Genomic DNA, 23,838 nt, shown 5'->3' on the forward strand with positions numbered 1-23,838 from the left:
TTTTGCAGCCTGGGCATGTGCTAGAAAATGAGAGAGTATTTTTAGGAGAAAAATTCAAAGGTGCAATGGAAGGACTAGTTAGTTGCTATAGACATTAGCATGGCTATGAGGCAGCCAGGTACTAATAGCCAAGACAATAGGAGAAAGGCTCTGAAGGCATTTCAGAAGTCTTCTAGGCTACAACTCCTATCACAGGCTCAGAGGCCTAGTGAGAGAGAATGGTTTTGGGGAACAGGCCCGAGGCACCCTCCATGGGCTGGCTGCCCAGGGCTACCTGGGGAAGCTGCCTCCAGCACCAGCACCCCAGCTGCTCTAGCTGTACCTAAATTTGCCCCAGGTGTGGCCAGACCTGCAGCTTTGGAAAATACAAGCTGCAAACATTGGTGGTATTGTCTGCAGGCTCACAGAATGCTAGAGCTGTGGAAGCTTGGGAGCCTCCACCCTAATTCCAAAGAATGTATGGAAAACCTGGGGACTCAGAAAGAGATCTATCACAACAGTGGAGTCATCGCAGACAGCCTTCACTAGAGTAATGCCAAGCGGAAACGTGGGGTTAGAGTTGCTGTAGAGAAACCCTATTAGTAGAGCCGTAAGAACGGGACCACCATAAGATCCCAGATCTGTGGAGCTACCAACATACAATGCCAGCCTGTAAGAGTTAAAGCATGGCCAGAAACCAGGAAAGCCACAGAAGTGGAGCTACCCAAGGACTTGGGGACCTAACCTCTTTACCAGTGTGCAGAGAATGCCAAACATGGAGTTGAGGTAAATGATTCACCAGCTCTGAGATTTAATGCCTGCCCTGCTGGGTTTCACACTTATTTGGGACCTGTTCCACGTTTCTTTTGGTGTATTTCTCCCTTTTTGAATGGGAATATGTACCCTATGTTTGTCCCACCATTGTATCTTGGAAGTAGATAACTTGTTTTGATTTCATAGATGGAACTTTGGACTTTGGACCTTTGAGTTGAAACAAATTAAGATTTTGGGGATGGAACGAATATAATTACCTATGAAAAGGACATGAACTTTTGGGGCCTGGGGTCAAATGCTGTGGATTGAATTGTGTTCCCCCAAGTTCATGTATTAGAAACTTAACCCCTTGACTCTGACAGTGTTAAGAGGGCAGGAAATCCTATTATGGTAATTGAAACGTGGAACCTTGAAGAAGTGATTAGATTGTGAGGACCACGCCACAGTGAATGGATTAATCCATTGATGGTTTAATGGTAGTCATGGGCATGGTTCTGATGGCTTTAAAAGGAGAGCACATGAGAAGCTCCCTCTCTCTCTCTCTCTCTCTCTCTCTCTCTCTCTCTCTCTCTTGCTTTTGCTTTTCTTTCAATGTGATACCTTGCACTGCTAAAGTCACCACCAAAGAAGGCCCTCACCATAAGTGTTACACAGACTTTGGACTTCCAGCTCCCAAAACTGTAAGCGATAAATATTATTTCTTTACAAGTTAAGAAAAAAAAGAAGAAGAAAGAAAGAAAATTCAGATGGTAAATAAAAAAGACATATGTAATTATCCCACTACTGACTCGAATTTGTAGAGAATATCGAATTGATAGTTTATGCCAAACAACTTTTAAACAGCTTTCTCTTCCACCCATACCAAATAATAACAACCTTTGAAAATCCGAATAACAGTAATTTTTACTAAAACTTGTGGCCAGCAAGCAGCATTAGGTCAAACATAAATACATTTGGTTAAGATACGAATTAAGATTTATAACAGAGGAAATAGAGTAAACAGAATATAGACTTTTGGGGAAAATGTTAAGTTGCAACCTCTGTCATTTACTAGCTGTGTGCACTTGATCAAATCACTTAACCCCTCTAAACCTCAGTTTATTCACCTAAAAAATGATATTGAACTAGATTATCTCCATGGTTCCTGCAGGCTCCTAAACGTTCCCACATAGTACAACCAGTTACAGAAAAATATATCTCAACTATTTCTCACACTTATCCAATTAACTACTCCTTACAAAGCTGCAACTGATAGAACGTACATTAATACTTTATCCCTAGGCCCTAAACCTGTATCACAGAGTCTTTGCACAATCTATCTACTTTACACTCACATCTATCTGTACCTGTACAGATATAAACAGCTTTCTGGAAATATTCCCAAGAAACTGTTTATGATAGTGTACATCATACACTTAATCTTATTTGATTTGTATTACTTTTGTGTTAAGGATATATACACAGTTGGGTAAAGCTTACTTTAGACAGAAAACTTCAATATGTGTCCAAAATATCATCTTTGGGTATCAAGTTCTAAATCTCATTGTAATTGACAGCTATTTATAAGACCATAACTTGGAGGATTATTGCTATCACACAAATTTTAAAGTCATTTATGCTGCTTAGTCTTCATCATTAAAGTATATCTAATTAAATCTCCACATAGCACCTCGGCATAATACTAAAGCTTGATTTCAAGGAGTCATAGAAATAAACTGTGAAGGAAAATCCTTGCTTCTGAAAGCTATTGCTTTTTTAATTGGTCGGGAATCTCTAATTAATAATATTGTATTTGAAATGACAAATGAAAAATTCAAACTGACAAGATAGTTTAGTATTCAATTTAATTTTATATCTTCATAAAATTTTTATCATACTTCCAACTGATAAGGTAATTCTCAAAATAAGAAGGTCTGAACTGTGATAAGAAATAATATGTATATGCCTGCTTCTTATCTATTTTTTAGGCTAGTAACATTTTGATCAAACAACTAAATCTTTTTATTACTAAGAATTAAACACAGTGTTTAAAAACTTTTAATCTTCAATGCATAATCTGTGTGAGAAATTTCATATCAGATTAGATTGTGTTCCTCAGTCAAAAGCAGCATCAAGGTATTTCTGTAGAAAAGAACAGATGCTTCAAAGTTGGCAAAGGAGAAACCACCTTGCCTTTCTTTAACTATTAATTAATTATGGTATTATTCATCTAATAAACATGGTTTGAATGATTTTTTGCTTAGATGTGTTATTTTAATAATACATACTGAACTTCAATCAATATTTTTTTAATCCTAGCTAAGGAATGTTAGGCAAATTATTTAACCTCCCTGGAGCTCTGCCTTCTTCATCTATGAAATGAGAACAATGTTACCCACCTCACAGAGTTTGGAAGATTAAATAAACTAATGTCTCTAAAGAATCTGACATATTGCCTAGCTTTTAATATATATTCAATAAATGTTAGCTACAGCTATCCATAGATTTGTAAATTTTCCTTCAATAGAATTTGATAATCTTGGCAGTTTATTTACTAGTTCATAATTCCTCATTAATGTACTCTTCAAAGTGTTCATGGTCAGAAATTATAATGGCAAGTTATATTGAACACATTATACATGAGAATGCTGAATTTTATTATTGACAATAGAAAAAAATTTCATTGTATTTGATAAAATTTATTAAGTATATTATGCTCCTGGAAAACCTAAATGAGTATTTAAAATTTTTTATTTAATTTGATTTAACCCATATGAATTTAAGTGTAGAAAACACAACTAAAAGCCAGAATTACAGAAACATGCCATTATGTAATCAGCATCTTCATATGTAAAGGCACAAAAACATCATCATTGTATATCATAGTTGTATTAGAAATATGCTAATGAAATAATCTGCTCTACCATGTTATAACATCCTGAGGATATAGTTTATCTTCATTGTCTCTCGAGATTGACAGGGGACTAAATAAAGATGCCAAAAGGAAGAATGATAATTAAAGAATCTAAAGAAATTTTTTCAAATGCCTGTAGTTCACATCAGTCTCTTTGGTCTCAATGTGAGGCACTAAACTTATTGGTAGCAAGACGCCTTATAGACTTTGTTACATATACTGTTGAGAGTTTTAATATTGGGGAACTAAAGACAAAAATATCTTCCACTCCAACAAATGTTTTTTTAAAAAGTTATGTTTATATGCAGAATGAAGGAAAACATCAAGTTGGAAAACAAGTCTCTGCATTCAGTAAAAACAAACGAACATTTATTTTACAATATGGAAGATACTCTTAGGTATCTGAAACACTTAGCAGGGTAAATAAAATACTAAGGTTTGGTAGAGAAAACAAAAAGATCACCTATTTATGATTTTTAAAAAGAATCAATGTGGTACCTTTCATGGCCTCTTCAAAAGAGCAAGGTCTTGCTGGACTAGATATTTCTTTCTTCACATTCACATTCAATGTACCAACTGCTGCTATTTTAAAAAAAAAAAAAGATTAACATATTTATTTAAATTTATTCATCCTAACAAAATGTGCATCTGAAAGTTCTTTAATTGGAATATTTTCTTACAAAGTATCATTAAATTATTTGTTTAGCAGAAATTCTAGGTTGAGATGAGTTTTTGTAAACAACTATCTGTCCTCTAAACTTCACCAATCTCCAAGTGGGCAAAGCATATGATCCCTTATCAAAACAAAACCAAAATAGCTATTTAAAAAATCCTTCTTATAACAGTACACATGTTGATGATATCAGATGAGTAGAAGATTCATATCAGAATATCAGACATTTAAAATTTATCCAACATACTAGAACATTAGCAAGAAAAAAAAATCATCATTCACCTACACAAATGATTTATTAAAAAAAACTGATTCAGCAACCTAAATGACCATCAACAGATGAAAAGATTAAAAAAACTGTGTTATATATACACAATGGAATACTATTCAGCTATAAAAAGAAATGATATCCTATCATTGCAACAACATGGATGGAACTGGAAATCACGTTTAGTGAAATAAGCCAGGCACAGAAAAGACAAATACCACATGATCTCACTCATATGTGGAATTTAAAAAAAAAAGTGGTTCTCATAGAAGTAGAGAATATAACAATGGTTACCAGAGGCTAGGAGGGGAGGAGGGGTGGGGAGATGAGAAGTGGTGGACTAACTGGTACAAAACTATGTGATCTACCCTAAGTGAATCAATGTACAGTACATTCATGTATTGAAACAACACACTGTACCCACACAAATATGTACAAGTAAATGTTTAAAAAAATTTTTTTTCACAGAACGAATTTGAAAATGAAAGCCCTTTGACTACACTAGCAAAACCCAATGGATCTGGAATGTGAAAAATTCTTTTTAGCAGTAAATACAATAATAATATTACTTAAGCCAAAAATACAAAAGAAATTGAAGGTGTGCTGGCAACTTTTCTCTTGCTAAACAAATAGCTCAAATATCTTCTTTACAGTACAGGCATAGGAGTCTAAGCAGCATCCAGAATTCCCACATCACTTCGTTTCTTTTCCTTTTGAATAAACAACTGGTGAATATGACATCAAAAAAATATATTGATTCAGAAGCATTTTAGTTAATATTTACCCTAAATTAAAATAACTGCGATTATCATACTGAGTCTATAATATTATGATTACTCTCTCTGTAACAACTTGAAAAAAAGTAATCTTCACTAATGTTAACGGAGAACTGCTGGACTAGTATATCTAGTCATGTCAATTACATCTACTCTGACAACTTTAAATTTAATGGACCTAGGGATCAGTTCTAAATGACAATTCAAAATGGGATCTGAGTCAGCTTATTTTCAATGTATTATTTTCATTGACATTACAATGTCAAATGATGGTTATACCTAAGTGAATAAATAGATAAAATTGTACACATCTCCTCCTAAGAATAAAGATAAATAATTCATCACAGTAGGTCCAACAGATGATTTATAGGGAACTGAATTGAAAAGAAGTCCACATACAATTTTTATGCATGATATTAATCCTAACAATTACATATTTAAAAATATAAAGTAATCCTTGAACTTTTTAAAATTTCTACTTTTAAATCAAGTTATTAGTAATTTGTTTTTAGAGAAACCAAAAATGATATGATTAAAAATTATATCCCCATTTCTTACAGGAATCACCACTGTAGAGTTATAACAAGTAATGTCTAATGTGATTTTTTTTTTTTTTTAAGATGACCTAAGGGGATCTTAACCCTTTGCTTGGTGTTGTCAGCACCACGCTCTCCCAAGTGAGCTAACCGGCCATCCCTATATAGGGATCCAAACCTGTGGCCTTGGTGTTATCAGCATCACACTCTCCCAAGTGAGCCACGGGGGTCCTAATGTGACTTTTGTATGTGAATAAACTAAAGTAAAAAAGAAAAATTAAGGATGCTTCAATGGGTAAGCAAAGCTTCAGTGACTAACTGGCAATGAAAGAAAGGTTTTATGGCTCTGCAAAGTATCTAAGTGCCTGAGAGCATACACGTAAGATACATGATTTGGGGCAGTAGAGCCCCAGAGGGCGTTAGAGGGGCTTGTGTCTGGCAGAGGGAACAACATTATCAATAAACTACAGATACAGAAGAACTGCTAATTCTGAAGCTTTCCTTAGACTGGAATGAACTGAACAATGGTGATAACCATGGTAGAAACCAGGCTTAGGTCAATGGAACATGCAAAGAGTTTTTACTTTCAAACTGTTTCCCCTATTTCTACCAGGAGAAGGCTTTTTTCTTTTTCAGGCAACTAAGTGAACACAGGCAAACAACTCATAAGACACTTTTCAGCCAGGTATCTTTAAACTCTTAACATTTCAGTTGCTCTTGTTTCTCTTATTTCTAAACCATCCTTATTTTACCTAAATGCTTGAAATTATATTTAAAATACTTATTCACCATCAGTCCTTGATATTTTATATTTTATCATCTGTTACTCCAGTCTTATCTCTCCCCTCCCTCAAAACATACCCTATAAACTAGCCAAACTAAACTATTAGCAACTTCCCAAAGTTGTTACTTTCACCTTTCTGCACATAGAGGTACTCAATGAACAGTAATTCTTATTAAGGAGTAGCCTGTAAGATAGCTCCAGAGAGTCTGACTTCAGAGCATTCCTGGCTTTTCAATTATTACTAGAGTATAAAGTAGAAATGATTCCCGTAACACAAGAGTAAAAGCAGTATTTGGTGGCTGTCTTCTTAGGGAATAATGCCATCTTCAAAAGAGACTTATATCAATAAATCTTAGTGAGCAACTTTTTCTCTTTGGTTGGATGGTCTTCTTCATATCCTTCCAAAGAACTAGAAAATAATTATTCATTTCAGTTCAGAATTTTTCATTTTGACATACCTGGGTCTGGAGTGTAAGTGAATGGCTGAACATCATGAGATCTTCCAGCATTGGTCACTACATATATTCCCACTGATACAGGCAAAGTTATATGTTGGTCATGATATGGGGGAACCTTCACAATAAGATGATTCTAATTTAAAGAAAAGTACAAGAGTCAGAAAAGAAGCAATATTTTTAAAAAATTTTAATTAAGTATATTTGCTATTAACTGTAAAGTTTTAAAAGTCTGATTTTTTAAAAAAAGAATGTATTTTAAAGGTCAGGTTCACAGGCATTAATCTTAAGATTGCTTTTAAGGTAAAATCCAGGTGTTTTACAATGGCTTAGACGGTCCCTGCCCTGTCAACTTCATTTCATCCCCATTCTACCCCCTGGCTCACTAAATTCTAGCCACACTGACCTTCTCAGTCCATTCTTTTAAAATACTAAACTCAGTTTAACCTCAGAGTCTTTACACTTGGCTGTTTTCTCCAACTGTAATATTCTCCTTTCACCTCCTCAAATGGCAAGTTCTTACCCATTTTCAGATCTTATACAAATATTACCTCCTGAGGGAAGCTTTCCCTGACCATCCTATTTAAAGTAGCACCCTTCCCCAACCTAATCACATAATCTTGTTTATTTCCATAACAGCAGTTATCACCATCTGAAATTACCCTGTTCGCTTATTTTTTTTCATCTCTCTCGAACCATGAAAATATAAGCTCTATGAGGATGTTACTGTTTTGTTCTTCACTCTATCTCCCCTGTTAAGAAAGGTAACTTATAAAAAATACAATCAAATATATTTGTTGGAAAAAAAATGAATTATGAGGAAAAAATATGCCCACCAAGCGCAGTCAGTTACCATGTTCTGTGTAACCCCAATGTGAGATGTACTTCACAATGCAGTTCACTACTTCCTAACCACTTTAATTCTCATTCAAAGTCAAATAGGGTTCAGTTTATCCAAACCTAAGTAAATCAAGGATATTTTTAGTCAGAATAGTGGTAGAAGCATCCTTATAAGAAAAGGGTAGAGTTCATAAATGTTTCACCAGCACATACTCATGGGGATTACATCTTCTTGGAAGAAAATATGAACCACGTTTGACTTTTTCTTTTTCCCTAGTAGATTATAGAAATGGAAAGGAACATCAGGGAGTAGTGATTATGCTTTTTTACTGATGATCTGACTGCAGGAGGCCAAAGCTGACAGCTGAGAGTAAAGTGAGTTTGATGACATTTTTTATTTAATTAAACTATAGTCAGCTGACTCAGTTGAATAGAACATGGAATAAATGAGGTCAAGATTAAGATTTCAATTTCTGAGCACTTAATTTGTTTCTGAGCCATCTTATACACTCTCTGAAATAAAGTCACATTATAGATAAATAGCTTCTAATTTACAGCATTAACAGAATGCCTCCTAAGTTAGCCATCTCAAAAACACAAAATACTCTTAAACCGCGTAGAAAAACATATACAAATGTGTGTATATCCATAGTTATTGGAGCAGGAGAAATCTGAAAGCACATACAGTCATCAAAAACACACTTGCATTGATCCATGAGTAACAGCATTTTAAAATCTTGCCTACCCTCATTTTTACTTACTGTTTAAACACTACAACTCTACCACAGACGCAGTCTACCTAGAGTTAAGGAGATGGTTAAATGGATGGCTTATAAAGTATCCTTCTACTCTTAAAATTATTTGGCTAACTCTATAATTGAAATTATTTTTCTGAATAAAAACTTGTTTCTTGGTGTTTAGTAACAGGATTAGTATAAAAATCAGATGCATATTTCATCAAAATACTTTTACTTCACTAGTTTTGAAAAGCATATAAGAGCAGATATAATTTGAAACCTTTTAAAAACCAAATTACATTTTATAATGTAGAATATACTAATTATCCTGATTTGAGCATCACATATTGCACACAGGTATTGATACTCAACTCTGTACACCAAAGATACATACAATCAATTATGTTTCGATAAAAAATTAAATAAATAAGTAAATAAAAAACAAATGAGCCTGTCTTGATACTTTCTCTATTCTTTATACTTCCTATTCTTTACACTTCCTCAATCTGAATCTAAAAATTCTACAACTGATTTGAATTAAAACTAGATAAATTGTAAATAGTGATCAAAAGTTGTTTTTAATACTATTCTCACAAATTTGGAGAAATTCACCACCACTGAGCTAGGAATACAATACATACAAAACACAAAAATACTTGGGAGGCCTTTGGAGCAGGTATAATGTTCTCTGGGGTAAAAAGAGAGGAATATTTGAATTTTAATTTCGTAGAAAAAGCTGCTTGGATTCAAAATAACTTTTTTTTTTTTTTTTGCCTTGCAGACAATCTTTTTCAGAGTATACACAATGGTGCTAGATATTTTTCACTCTCTTATGAGATCATTTATCATTGCTACAATCATTTACAGTTGGGAATATATGAAAAATCAGACTTGACCAAAGACACATTACATAATTACTTTTAGAGCCAATTTGAAAACATATAACCTCTAAATTCTCAAGTATTTTATTCTAGTTGTTCCCACAAATTCTGCTGAGGATCTTTCTTGCCATTTCTTTCAGGAATTTTCTTTCCATATTTATATCTATCTGCCAGAAAGCCATCCTTTTATACAAGAGTACTTCAAAAAGTTCATAGAAAAATAGAATGAAAAAAGAGAATATGAATCTTTCCATGAACTTTTTGAAGACCCCTCATATATATGAATACATATATATGTATATCCTTTTTTAATATATATACATATACACAAATACAAATGTGTATATGTTTTTTTTTAATAAGCAATGAAGGTTATACATAACTAATCTAAAGTTGTTAAAAGGGAATAGATATAATGACCATGTACCCAACATATTTGATATACATAAGCATGAAACATATTATGACCTTGACTAGAAGAGCCAAATGTTAAACAAAGAACTGTTTTCCCAGACTTCGTTAATCTCAATATTTATGTATTTATTTATTTATTTAATTTATTTATTTAAATCTCAATATTTATATAATAGAAAAGGTTTATTTATACCTGATGAGTTGATTTTGGGTTTCCAAATGAATGGCTATTACAATTATTCATAATTGCAATTTGTGAAGTTATCTTTAAATATTTTTTTCTACTATACCATCTTCTGGGTATTTTACATATTACAGATGCCCTTGCAATTTTTCTGTGTAGGCCTGATATTTCTTTATGAACCACATCAAAGTTTCTTTTCTTTCAAACACTTTCTTCCGTCTAAATGTTTAATTTCTGTTTTTTTTTCTGCTTTAATATGAGATTACTTTTAAAAGTTTGTGGAAAAATTTAGTTTAAAGATAATACGAATTTTTCCATGAACTTTTTGAAGACCCCCTCATATGATCTCTAGGATCAAGTCTCTAGGATCTCAGCTCTGATTCCACTCCAATAAAAAACTTCTCAAAAAGCCCCTTAAGAAAAAATTAAATAGAAGCTCTCTCTGAAAAGGATAAAAATATAAAAATTAAGAAAATCACAGATTAGTGACAGGTCATATCATGGTTTAGTTTGTTTACATATTTGCTTGCAAAAACCCCAGGACCTCTAGAAATAGCCACCAAATAAGGACATAATTCCTTTCCATTTTACCACGTTTTATTTTTATGATTATTCTTCTTTAATCTATTATAATTGGCATAAGTACCCTTGAAAAAAGTGTTTTAAAAATGTAACTACCCCATGCCTCACAGGGGAAGCAAGGAAGGGAGGGAGGGAACAAGGGAGAAGGGAAAGGGGAGGAATAAAGAGGGAGAAACAACTACTTGTTAATATAAAGTTCTATATAAAACAGCAAGTTAAGACTATAATTTGATAGTATTTTGAATAATTTGTAAGGCAAGTCTTTTGATCTCCAGAACTAGTCTCCCCAGCTGTAAATCTGCATCATAAGATTAACAGTTGTAATAGAGCATGACAAGCAAGGGAGTTTACAGTAATCTAACCAATTTGGCACAAAATAAAACATGTTCTTGGCATACAAAAGTACTGCAGGGATAAATTAAACTTCAGGCAGGATTAAAACTCTAGATATAAAAGAACCTGGTTGAAATTAGGGTTTGCAGTGCCCTCAAAAGAATATATGGACCTAAGACCACAGAATACTTTTTCTTAAAGGTGAGTAAAATGATGTTTTTCATGAGTATCTATTAAGTGCTGGGTATTATGAGGAGGACAGAAGAGTCACAATACATTGCTCCTAACCTCCAGGAGTTTGCCAGAGGAAGCTACTGTTTGGTTCACAGAAAGTGAAAATGGGTCTGATCCAAAAAGTTATATAAATCATAAAATGTCAGAGTTAGAAGAAGCCTCAAATAATCTAATGAAAGAGTTTGTCTTATAGATTAGAAAATTAGGGCACAAAAGGACGTGTGTTACATAAATACAGATTTTCAGTGATAAAGCAGGTACTAGAACTTTAGTTAAGACTAGTCTGGCAAGGTTCAAAAAGTTCATAGAGAAATGGAATTAAAAGATAATATAAATTTTTCCATGAACTTTTTGAAGACCCCTCATATGATCTCTAGATATTGCCCAATGGTATATGTGACAAAAGAATGACTGTTTGAGTCCCACTATCTCTTTTCTACAGCATTTAGTAGCATAAGGCAAGATGGAAACTTCAACATAGCATTTGTCTAGGTATACACAAATCTCCACTTTGTATGATACTGTGTTGTAAAGAATTAACTTTACCCAAAGAGAGGTCTGGCCTTGCCATTGGACTCTGGGAGGAGATCTCCAGGCTCCTGCACTGTCCTGTTTGATAGGAGTATCCTTGGGGGCTTTGGCCATGGATAGTCTAACAATGCTTTATGATGGGGGCTTTGGAACATGTCATTTCAGTTCTAATCTCTGGCGGAACTGGAGACTAAAGGTCAGCTGCATGGGCAGTATGTAATCAAGTCCAAATAAAAACTCTGAACACCAAAGGCTTGGCAATTCTGTGTATTGTCACACATCAATGTACTGGGAGGGTAATATATCCCTGAGGATGACAGAAGCTTAGCATTTGGGACCCTCCCAGACCTTCCCCTATCTGTGTCTCCTTTTAGTTGGTTCTGATTTGTATTCTTTTGTCATAATAAAACTATAATCATAAGTATAGCACTTTCCAGAGTTCTGTATATTATTCTAGCAGATTATCAAATCTGAGGGGACAGTGGGAAAACCTGAATTTAAAGCCAGCTGTTTAAAAGGGAGGGTAGCCTGGTGACCTCTGAACTTGTGGCTGGTGTCCAAAGAAAAGGCAGTTTTGGCTGTGCCCTCAGCCTTCAGTTTGGCAATATGTGCGCTTGTGTGTATATATACATTTTTTTTTAAAGACGACCGGTAATGGGATCTTAACCCTTGACTTGGTGTTGTCAGCACCACGCTCTCCCAAGTGAGCAAACCAGCCATCCCTATATAGGGATCCGAACCCATTGCCTTGGTGTTATCAGAACCACACTCTCCCAAGTAAGCCACGGGCCGGCCCCTATATACTTGTTTTTTAAATACACACACAAAAAAAATTTTAAATCACAAAGGTATTACAAACTTTTAAAATAAATTGTCTACAGATTCTCCAATTTTTTATCTTCCATTTTTCTGCTTGCATTCATGTGCTCTTTTCTATCCCCATCAGATCCTTATACTAAATTTTAGGGTTTGGGTGTTTTACACAGTAGCTTGTTTCTGCTTCTCTCTTCTATGTCTCTCTGAGATCCACACTGGTACATACTACTCTGCTGCTTGTGTCTTCTATCCAATTTGCTTATAAATTTGGCCTTCTGTTAGTCTCAATTTCTATGGGTTTGGTCCTATCTGCTCCACATACTAATTCTTAAATAAGGTCTTTATCCTTGTTTTCAAGATCTTTTTCCTTATTATTTAAAAAACAATATATAGCGAGGTCCTACAACACGGACTCAATTACACATGATGAGTGTGCTTCTGAGTGCAATAAGGTAACTTCAACAAACCTGGTACACAGCAGATACTCAATAAATATTAGTTTCCCTTTGATTTAACTATAGTAGTAGTAGTAGGTTAAGATAATCTAAATCCTCAGAGAAAATAAATATCAGAAAAGAAATGTTTCCTTTATTAACAATGGTAATGTTTGCTGATGCTCTTTATTTTTTAAAATAGAGAGCTGGTCATGTCTGGCATTAGTGGAATAATTCTATGTCAGTTAAAGAAACTCAAGAAAAACTATAAATGATTCACATCAATCCCATATGAAAAGGAAATTTAATCTATTGATTCAGGAATTTTTCAGAACAAAACTGAATTGCTCAGAGAGTAAACAACGAAATTATAAAAGGCTTAAATTATACCTGGTGAAATAATTCCATGTCGATTTCAGCTTCTGACTTCCAAGAGTTTTCATCTGATTGGAATAAAAAACAGTGACTTACTAGATTGAACAATTTTTTTACTCTGTAGCTATGACTATATCTTTATAACAAAGTGAAGCATGCAACAATCTCTGTACCTACTCACCAGAAATATTTTCTTGGAAAATAACTTTAGTTCCTTTCAGAAAGTTCTTGCCAATTAAAAACACTTCTTCCTCTCCTTTCACTGAACAGCTGTGCAAGCTTTTCTTTAAGATTTCTGGCACTCCCGCAGGCTGAGCTGTGGGTATACATAAGCATTCCATAAAAAGAACCATCAACACTTATTTCTTATCTAGAATCAACTTACAACTGTCCAGTTCTACAGGTCATCTTTGTTCACCCCTAAATTTAACTTCCTTTATTCTACTACTTAACTTTTACCCTAATGGAGGGCAGAGAAAAAAACAGAAAAATCCATATTCATTTTTAATAACTTGTAAGGTTTTATAGGATGGATAAAGGCCTAAGATGAGGTTTTCATTCATTATATGTCATCTTTGTTTTCTTATTACATGAATCGTTAAGAGTTTAAAAGTATGAACTTGGTCATATTTTGTTTTAATAATATATTTTTTTAAATTACATTTAAAGACAAGCTTGTCCCACAATCCTAACCTTAATAATGTCAGCTATGCTATGGCATTGCATTATAAGAACTCTGAGACAATAAGTGGTATGTGGGTGGTACTGAGGACATTTTTCAAGATCTAGACACAGGACCCAGAGACCCCAAAGCAAAAGAACACCTAAAAATAGACTGAATCCACTTCAAAATAGTTCATTCTACCAGGCAGTTTCTCTGAATTAGGATACTCTGTTGTTCAAAAATTAAATACATTTTTTTGAATTACAAAGACCAAGGAACCATCACTAAAATGAAGAGGTTAAGTACTGAGGAGCCAGAGACAATAAAAAGCTGCAATTAGCCTATCAACTTCCTTATGTCAGGATTTCCTCAAGAAAATTTAATAGGTATTGCTTAAAAATACAGGTTCCAAAGTCAAGTAAATCTGGGAAATACTGAATTAAACAAAGCTAAACAAACAAAAGGATTCTCCAAGCATTTCACATTCTGATGTAAATATCTAAAAGGGGGGTATAGTACAGTATACAGTTTTCCTAACATATTTAGCTCCAGAAACATTCTTCCTTACTGATATCTATAAAGATTAGCTTTCTATCAGAACACTCTCTGGGATACTGATGCATGCAAACAAATACATTCTAAGTACTCAAAAAACTTCTCGCCTTAAGGTTAAGCACTCTGTCACAGATTACACAAGTATTTGTTGTTTTAGTAAATGCTTACAACATATATAATGCAAAGGTAAACAAATACTGCTTGCCTAACTCATCAATTTCTAAATTAATGAGATTTTTCACTAAATTTTCAGAAAATTATGACTTTCTCCTTAGATATTTACATATTTAATAGTTAATTTTATCTTTATAAGAAGTAATGTGGGAAATTGTGTTACTGTGAAAATATTCACTGCCCCTCCTTCTCTAGGCCCTTCCTTGTGGAAAGGCTATAATTCTTGCCCCATTGACATCAAGCTTGGACATATGACTTATTCAAATAATGAAATGTGAACTGAAGTTAACATCCCAAGTCCAAGCAAAAGCTTTAAGAGTCATCACGTGGTTCTACCATGTGTGCTGTTGTCAGCCACTGAGTTTTTTTTTTTTTGGTTGTATGTTACTACAGCATCATTTAGCCTCTACTTATTGATAAAAGCAAGTAAGTATCCTATCTTTGTTAAATATTTAAACGACAAATGACATTTTCATCAATGTCTAGGAACTTAAAAGAAATTAGGAATGTATATACACATACACTGTCTAAAACCCACAGGGTTAATGTATGGACAGAATGGAAAGGTTTGTTGGTTCTACACTGACAATTACAAGGATACTTCAAAAACATCATGGAAAGATTCATATTATTTTTTAATTCTATTTTTCCACGAACTTTTTGAAGACCCTCATACATACCCTTTAAAATGAAGAACTCATTGAACCAATTTATTTAAAGGTGACTTTTTAGAGTAACACAGGAACTAGACGTTTGCCTTTAAAAGACATTCAAGAAAAATATGGTAATTATTATTTTGTCTAGAAAATGATAAAAGGTGTAAAATTATATGAATATACTATATTAACGAAATATAAAGTCTAAAATCTTTCCTCATTTTCAAATACTATGTGGAAATCCTACCTCACTGATGACTATAAAACCTTTTTTTCCTATCTAATGGCAAATGAGGCCCTGAAGGTTTAGAATATATTTATCTTCTACATATTTGTATTTACATTACAGAAAAAATTCATCTGTTACTGTTCAAGATAATTTAACTCTTAATTTTTGACCTTTTAAAAGGTCCTTTCTATTAAGAAGTTTAATGGTTACCTAACAGGACAGACTCCACACTAAACAGAACTAAAGTCAGGATTATTTAAGCATTAACTATTTTATTTTTATCTTTAAGAAATTTGAAAGCTGACTCTTGAAAAGTATCACATAGCTTAAAAAGTATAATGCACAAAAAAGCAGCCACCTTTCTGGCATTACAAAAACAGTGTGCTTTTAAGATACTTTTCAAGTAGTCTTAAAATAAAGCTGAAAAAAATTAATGAATATCTGAATACTGAAGAATAACAAAGAAATATTTCAGTCTGTCAAGAGATTTAATAAAGATCTGCAATAATATCTGTGAAAAGTACACATTTAATAGAAAATTTTAGAATATAAAGCCTACATCTAATCAAGTCAATTACCAACTGTGCCCAAAAATTTAAGAGAGGGATAGTTTACTTAAAATATTATCCTTTCCCTGAAATTGTGGGATAGGTATAAATAAATGAAGTAGAAAATTGTTTTCAGAGTCAGAATTAATTTAGTACATATAAGATAAAATCTTATATACATTATACATAAGAAAGCAATGATTAATTTTGTCCTATTAAAAATTACTATAGTAGAGTACATAAGAAAATTGATTTCTTAATTTGTTATAACAAAATAACATATAGACCAAAGCAAAAAAACATGTATAACCTGTATTGAATGGAGAACTCTAAAGATGTTAAGACTGTAAGTGAGAAGATTCTCCCATCCCCTTAAAAACAAACAAAAAGACAAAAGATCCAATGGCGATTGTTACACCAACAATTAGAAGCAGGAATTTTCTTTTAAAGGTCTCAAAGCACAGCATACATCCTGGCATTAGGCCTTCTTTCCAATGAGTGTTTCTAGATGGAAAATCAAGTATCCATTTCCTCTCCTCCTTTCCACCTCTATCACCTTCTGTCCACTCTTCCTTTTCCACCGTCCTCTCATCTTCCTGTTTCCTTCTATCTCCCATTCCAATTCCAACCCTTCTACTAACCTATTTCCTTTTCACCTCTTATTCTACTCCAACTGCTTAAATCTGACAAAAAGGTTACATGCAAATAAACACAAACCAAAATAGAACATTTTTATTTTAAATTTTTTAAATAAAAAGATCTTTTGGGTTGTTCCACTGTGTATTATTTATATGTTTATTCTTCCTTTCCCCCATTCCCACCCCTCAGATTCCAAGTTCAAGCCTCAAGCTCCCTAAAGTGGTCAAGACAAAATAAAAATTATTTTGCTCAACACACAAATCTCTTTATGAAAAAGATCTTCCCTAGCTCTCTAATCTCAAATCTTACTATTTCTTCATGTATATCTTTTTATTCCAATCACATGAAACTCTTTAATTCCCCCAAAAGAATCATACCCTTTCAGGGAGCATATTTATACACTGATCCCTTTGCCCAGAGTGACCTTTTTCTAAATCTCATTTTGCCTGGCTTATTTCTATTTGTCATTCAAGACCTAGCACAAGTTTTACCATCTCCAAGCAGTCTGAATTAGATGCTTTTGTTTCCACTGTACACTATTCATGCATCTACTATAGATATATATAGTATCTTTATATAATTTTATAATATAATTGGGAGTTTATATGTTTTATATACATATATATGGAAGTTAATATAATTTATAATACAATTGGAAGTTTACTTGTCTATTTTTTCCCCTAGCTTACTAGAATGTAAGCACCTTAAGCTATCGTCTCTTCATTCCAGAGTTCGGCACATTTTACTATGCATTAAATTAACTATGAAGCCTTCTAAACACAAACATGCCTAAGACTCACCTTCAGAGATTCTGATTAAGAGGCATGTCTTTTTTTCTTTTTAATGCATCACAGGTGATTCTAACCTAACTCTAGGATTGAGAACCACCACATTTATGTTTAATAAATGACTGACTGAATGGGCGATGAGGTACCCTTTTGTTACCAGAACATACAGAGTACTGTTTCTCTGAACGAAATTGCAACCTCCAAACAAAAAAAGCTCCTCTGAACAATTCTGCTGCCTGTCAAAATTTGCTGACTGATCCCACGAATATAAAAATTTTTAGTATATCGTATTTTGAGGACCAGAAAAAATGATGATTAAGCTGAAACAAAGAACTGTTTCAATATTTTCAGAAAATAATGTTAAAACACGGAAAAGTATAGAGACTTTTTTTAAAAAAAACTGTCTTCTGTGAGTCATTAGATAGAAATTCAAAGAATCTTAAACAAGAAACTGTCTACCATAGTCTCAGCAATTCCACTCCTAGATAGAACCTGAGATAACTGAAAATATATGTCCACATCAAAACTTGTACACATATGTTCATAGCAGCATTACTCACAATAGCCAACTGGTGGATAACCCAAATGTCCATCAATGGATGAATAGATAAACAAAATGTGGTATTATCCATAAAACAGAGTATCTTTCAGCCATAAAAAGGAACAAAGTACATGCTACAATATACATAAACCTTGAAAACATTATGCTATGTGAAAGAAGCCAGACAAAAAGGCCAAATATTATATAATTCCTTTTATATGAAATGTCCAAAATAGAAAAACCCATGGAGATAGAAAGTAGATTAGTGGTTGCCAGGGACTGGGGTGAGAGAGGAATGGAGAGTGACTGCTAATGGGTACAGGGTTTCGTTTGGGGATGGTAATAAAAATGTTCTAAAATTAGGTAATGGTGCACAACTAAAATTAGATGGTTGCACAACTTTTGAATATACTAAAAACCACTTAATTATACAGTTTAAAAGGGTGAATTTTATGGTATGTGGATTATATTATCAGTAAAGCTGTCATAAAAGAAAAAAAACTGTCATCTATGGGACAAGAAAGCATGAACCTAATTGTATCTAAATTTTAAATAAGCAATTAAATGCCTATATGCCAATATCCTACTAATAAATTATAAGCTATACGACTTTACAGGTATATCCACTATTATGTTACAATCAATCAAAATAAAATCCTTCCTATATTCTATAGTAGACACAAGCTCAAAACAATGGACAAATAAAATCAAATATCCTTTCATCTGTCATGTCCCACCTTGAATAAACAAGATTTATTCCCTTTCCCATTATATGAAAAGTGAAACTAATCATTTCTATTCTATTAACATCACAGAGTTGTTATCAGGGTCAAATGGAATAAAGCAGTATATTATTAGTAGGAAATTCCCTTAAAGAAATACTCACTAGAGAGGAGGAATGAATTATCTACTGGGGAATTGGAAACAGGACTTAGGCATGATCAGCCCAGGTTTTTCCTTTCCCTCTTCTGCATCTGCCTTTCTGCACAAAGCATACATTTCAGATTATTCTTTGCCAGGTGGTAAAAGTCCTGCAACTGTGGAAGGCTGCTTTGACTGGGTGGATTGGTGTATCTGATTCAGACAAAAGAAGCCTATTCTCTAGCAGTCTTATCAGTAGTAAAGCTGGTATTTTCATCTCAATTTCTAACTTCCTAAGACCCTGACATACATGAAAAGCACTTTCTAAACCATTAAGTAAAGAAATAAGGCATTACTATGAAAAGTAATATTAAACTTAATACCTTTTCCTGTTCATCTAGTCTAACACTTAAGCAAAAACAATAAAAAAGTAATTAAAAAACTTACAATCTTTCATTTCATTGCCAGCTAAATAAAGCAAAATTAACCAGCCAACCTACAGAGCTCTGACCAGTAAATTCATGAAAACCCATGAAGACCAACTAAAATTAACATAAATTTTGAACACAGAATAATGGAATTTATATTTTTTGGTTTTTTATTTTTTTAAAAAGATGACCGGTAAGGGGATCTTAACCCTTGGCTTGGTGTTGTCAGCACCACGCTCAGCCAGTGAGCAAACCAGCTATCCCCATATAGAATTTGAACCCGTGGCCTTGGTGTTATCAGCACCGCACTCTCCCAAGTGAGCCACGGGCCGGCCCGAGAATAATGGATTTTTTAAAAAATCAAATCAGACTGGCCAGTTAGCTCAGGTGGTTAGAGCACCGTGTTGGTAACACTAGGTCAAGGATATCCGTACCAGCCAATCATCCAAAAAAAAAAAACAACAAAATCATTAAACCATTACATTAGGAGGAGTATGCAGATCAAGAGGCTTAGGCTCTTGCCTAAATGATTAAATCTAATTGATACTCATGGAAGTTACTATTAGAAATATTTTAAGCTAGTTATACATTTTAAGAAAAAAATCATTTTAAATGAAATTCTATGAAAACAGTAATAAGAAACAAATATTAAAATTCTTTATTATGTAAACTTATTGGCAAATTAATTATTTTTCTAGTACTTTCTCTCCTAAAAGAGGCATGGGAACCATCACAAAGGTATCATTTTCTTTAAAAGAAGTTACTGTCCATGTTTATATAATCCAGTCTGCCATTTAAAAGAGATGGCAAGATAAGTGGCAAGTAGTCAATTAAAGGAATAAAAATATATATCTTACACCTCCACAAAATAGCATCAACAAAAGGAAATGGTAGGGACAACATAGATTATTCAGTAAAATACCCTAATATAAGTTGAAATCTACTTTCTACCTTCATAAAAAGTCTAAATTACAGAATATAAATATTTTTGGTAGAAGAAACAGTTCTCTAAACAATAATTACAAACTGTAACCATAGTTTTAACTACCCAGAGGCCATGGGTAGGATGAAGTGAATTGTTCAAACTTGGTTTCAACACTGCAATTTAAGTGACTGTGGTGTCAATAAAGCATAGTGGCTAAAGTCAAAGGCTTTGTTTGAATACTGGTCTTGCTGTTTACTAGCTATGTGATGTTGAGAAAGTTATTTAATTTCTTTAAGTCTCAGTGTCATCAATTGCAGAATGGAATCCAGATAAGGTGATGGTGAGAGTTAGATGATACAGGTTGAGCATCCCTAATCTGAAAATCCAAAATCCAAAATGCTCCAATGAGCATTTTTTTGAGCATGAGCTTTGAGTGTTATATTGGTGCTCAAAAAGTTTCAAATTTTGGAGCATTTCAGATTTCAGATTAGGGATATTCAACTAATAAGTATAATGCAAATATTCCAAAATATGAAAAAAATCCAAAATCTAAAACACTTCTAGTACCAAGCACTTCAGATAAGGGATACTCAACCTGTATAATGCTTATAACATAGTTAACAAAATCCCAGGCACAAAGCCAGAGTTCAAAACATGGTAGCTTTTATTATTATCTACATATGCTTTCCATTCTATGTTGCTGCTGCTTAGGTCTATCATATCCACCCCAGACACAGCTTCCCAGGGAGATGTACTCATTTGCAATGTGGACACATTGAGATTAATGGTGGTAATTTTAAAATGATAATTGCTGATGAAAAATTTCAGAAAATCACATTTTTATTTCTTTTAAATCTTCTACCACCTTTAGCTGGATATATTCATACATTAAAAATACCTTAACAAAATAGGAAAAAAAGAAATGAATGAACAAACTAATGATGGAAGGAATGAACTATGAAATAAAGTTGGTAACATTTTGCAGTCTCTGCTAAAGCAGCATGATCTGAACTATTTAGCACTTCCTGGCTCTGGCCTTCAGAGAGTGGCTATGGTCATGCTCAAAGTATTAGGTCACGTAAAAAACTGCATATGCCCCACTAAAACTGTAACTCCATCCTAATAATATTCAAGTTGGGGTATATCATGAATTACAGCAAATTCAGAATTGTAGCACCCCAATTAGAAAAAGCTTTACAGGCTTCCAGTCAAGATGGTGGAATAGATAGTCCCCAGCATCACTTTCTCCCACAAATCAATCAATTTACAACTATAAAAAAGCAACAACAGCCAAGCTGGGGCCTCTAGACCTCAGGGGAAGAGGAGGAGAGACCTACAGAGTTGCATGAAGATTTGTAGAAGCCACAATGAGAGAAAGAAAACACCACTCTATTTCCTGCCGTAGCTGCTTTAAGACTAGAGCTGCTGAGCGCACAGAGCAGGAGCCGGCAAAAGCCACAGCTGTGCCCTTTGGATGAAGTTGCCTGGGAGGCAGCAAGGGAGAAGAAGGCCTTGGTAGCCCCCAGGCCAGCAAGACCACCAGTAGGGTTCCTGTGGACCCACATAGGAGCAAGGAGCCACAACAACTGAAAAAAAGGAGCCACTCAGAAGCTGGTGAGTCATTGCAAGGGACCAGCACATGGCCCATCCCATGACAAGTGTTTGCAGCACGGGCAGTGGGGGAGACAGGCCCACAAGGGGAACATTGGGGCACAGCAAGGACAGCTGACCTGGACCCCAATCAACGAAGAACCACTCAGAGGAGACTGCTCAGGAACATAGAATTGCATGGGGTGTAGTTTGATGAGAAGACTCAGGCCAGATCAGAGTTTCTACACAACCCAGGTGCACCGGGTCTCTGGAGAGCCAGAAGTACCTATAAAGTCAACCATTAAAACCTGAGCTGCACAAAAAGCCTTCCCTAGGGAATCAGCATCAAAGCAGCAATTTAGCTAAACCACACAGCTCAAGTACTGGTTCCCATAGGAAGTTCCCCCATTTTAGAAGTAACCAAAGGACAAAAAATTAGTTCTGGCCCAGGCACACTGCCAGAGCCTCAGAGCCTGCCTGGGGACCTGAGGCATGGACTTGGGGACTGGACCACCCCCCCACAATTAGGCACACTGCCAGCACCAAGGAGTATGCCAAAAACATCACCTCCATGTGGGTGGCCCACCACAGCCACAATAACTATAGCTGCTGCGAAAGCAGCTAGACACCGCAATTACCATGTAGATGGTCCGCCAGCCACTGGAGTGCATTGACACAAGGAGAGACACCAGCAGAAACCAAAGAAAAGAAGAGGATGCCTCTCTCCACAAAGCCCATTCCCGAGTAACAGAAGAAGCATCTGCTCTACAATAATATTGGGTGACCTGAACACACCTCTCAGCATTGGACAGATCTAGGCAACAAATCCACAAAGTAACCATTACTCATTCAGAAGGAAAGGGTTACCAGAGTGGGAAGGGGGGAGTGAGAGGGAGAAAGGGAGAGATTGGATAAGGGGCATAAAGAATAAGTATGATTTGTAACAATATATATGCTAGTAATATTGATTTGATCAACATATGTCAATGTTGAACCCCCAAAATATGTATAATCAATTATGATTCAATAAAAATTTTTTTAAAAAAAAGAAAGAAAAGAAAAAGCTTTACAATTCAATAAACCATCTATAGATTATTCTGTCTTTATCTGAGTGTGATAGAATGGACACGGAATATCCAAATTTTAAAACAGCCTATATATAAGTCAACATTACATAGAAAAGATCCCAAGGAAATACTAATATAAAAACAAAATTTTAATAATAAGGCAAAATAGAGAAATTCAATTGAGCCCTCTTGAGATCAGAAAGATATTGCTAGTAATTTCTTTTTTAAATTAGGGTGTTTGCTAAGCTAAAGAACAGCTGTAATAATTACTGATATGAATGAAAAGAAAGAGAAAATATGATTTATAAAGGATGAATAATTTGACAAAATTAAGCTACAATTAAATAACAAAGACTTTGTAACTGTCCAACGCATAGCAAGGTCATAACACCCATAGCAAACAAACAGGAAATTCAACCAAATGGAATTCTTTTGTTCTTTTGAATTCAGGTATAAATTATAAAGAAGCAATGCCAAAGAAAATAATCCATAATGAAAATCTCCTTAAGTGATGGATAAAGAGAAAATTTCCCTATTTATTGCTTGTAATAATAATCATTAGAGAGAAACTACAATTATGGTGAGACACATATAACAATAGCATTGAATTTAGACACACACATACAGATGCAAGCACACATACACATTATTTTCTTTCTATGCCAAGGTTAGTG

The 23,838-nt window shown here is 34.1% G+C and overlaps 1 protein-coding gene across 4 annotated transcripts in view; it reads right to left on the reverse strand.

The window, feature by feature from the left end:
• Positions 1–23,838, reverse strand: part of NFAT5 (nuclear factor of activated T cells 5) — a 123,044-nt gene that overhangs the window by 17,511 nt on the left and 81,695 nt on the right. For all 4 annotated transcript variants that reach the window (XM_063110536.1, XM_063110533.1, XM_063110534.1 and 1 more), the window contains 4 exons: positions 13,681–13,815; positions 13,515–13,567; positions 7,142–7,274; positions 4,145–4,228 (listed from right to left, as the gene is read on the reverse strand). In XM_063110536.1, coding sequence (XP_062966606.1) covers positions 4,145–4,228; positions 7,142–7,274; positions 13,515–13,567; positions 13,681–13,815 — 405 coding nt within the window. The remainder of the gene's footprint in view (positions 1–4,144; positions 4,229–7,141; positions 7,275–13,514; positions 13,568–13,680; positions 13,816–23,838) is intronic.

This window comes from Cynocephalus volans, chromosome 10 (genome assembly GCF_027409185.1).
Source record: "Cynocephalus volans isolate mCynVol1 chromosome 10, mCynVol1.pri, whole genome shotgun sequence".
In the NCBI taxonomy this organism is placed as follows: Eukaryota; Metazoa; Chordata; class Mammalia; order Dermoptera; family Cynocephalidae; genus Cynocephalus; species Cynocephalus volans.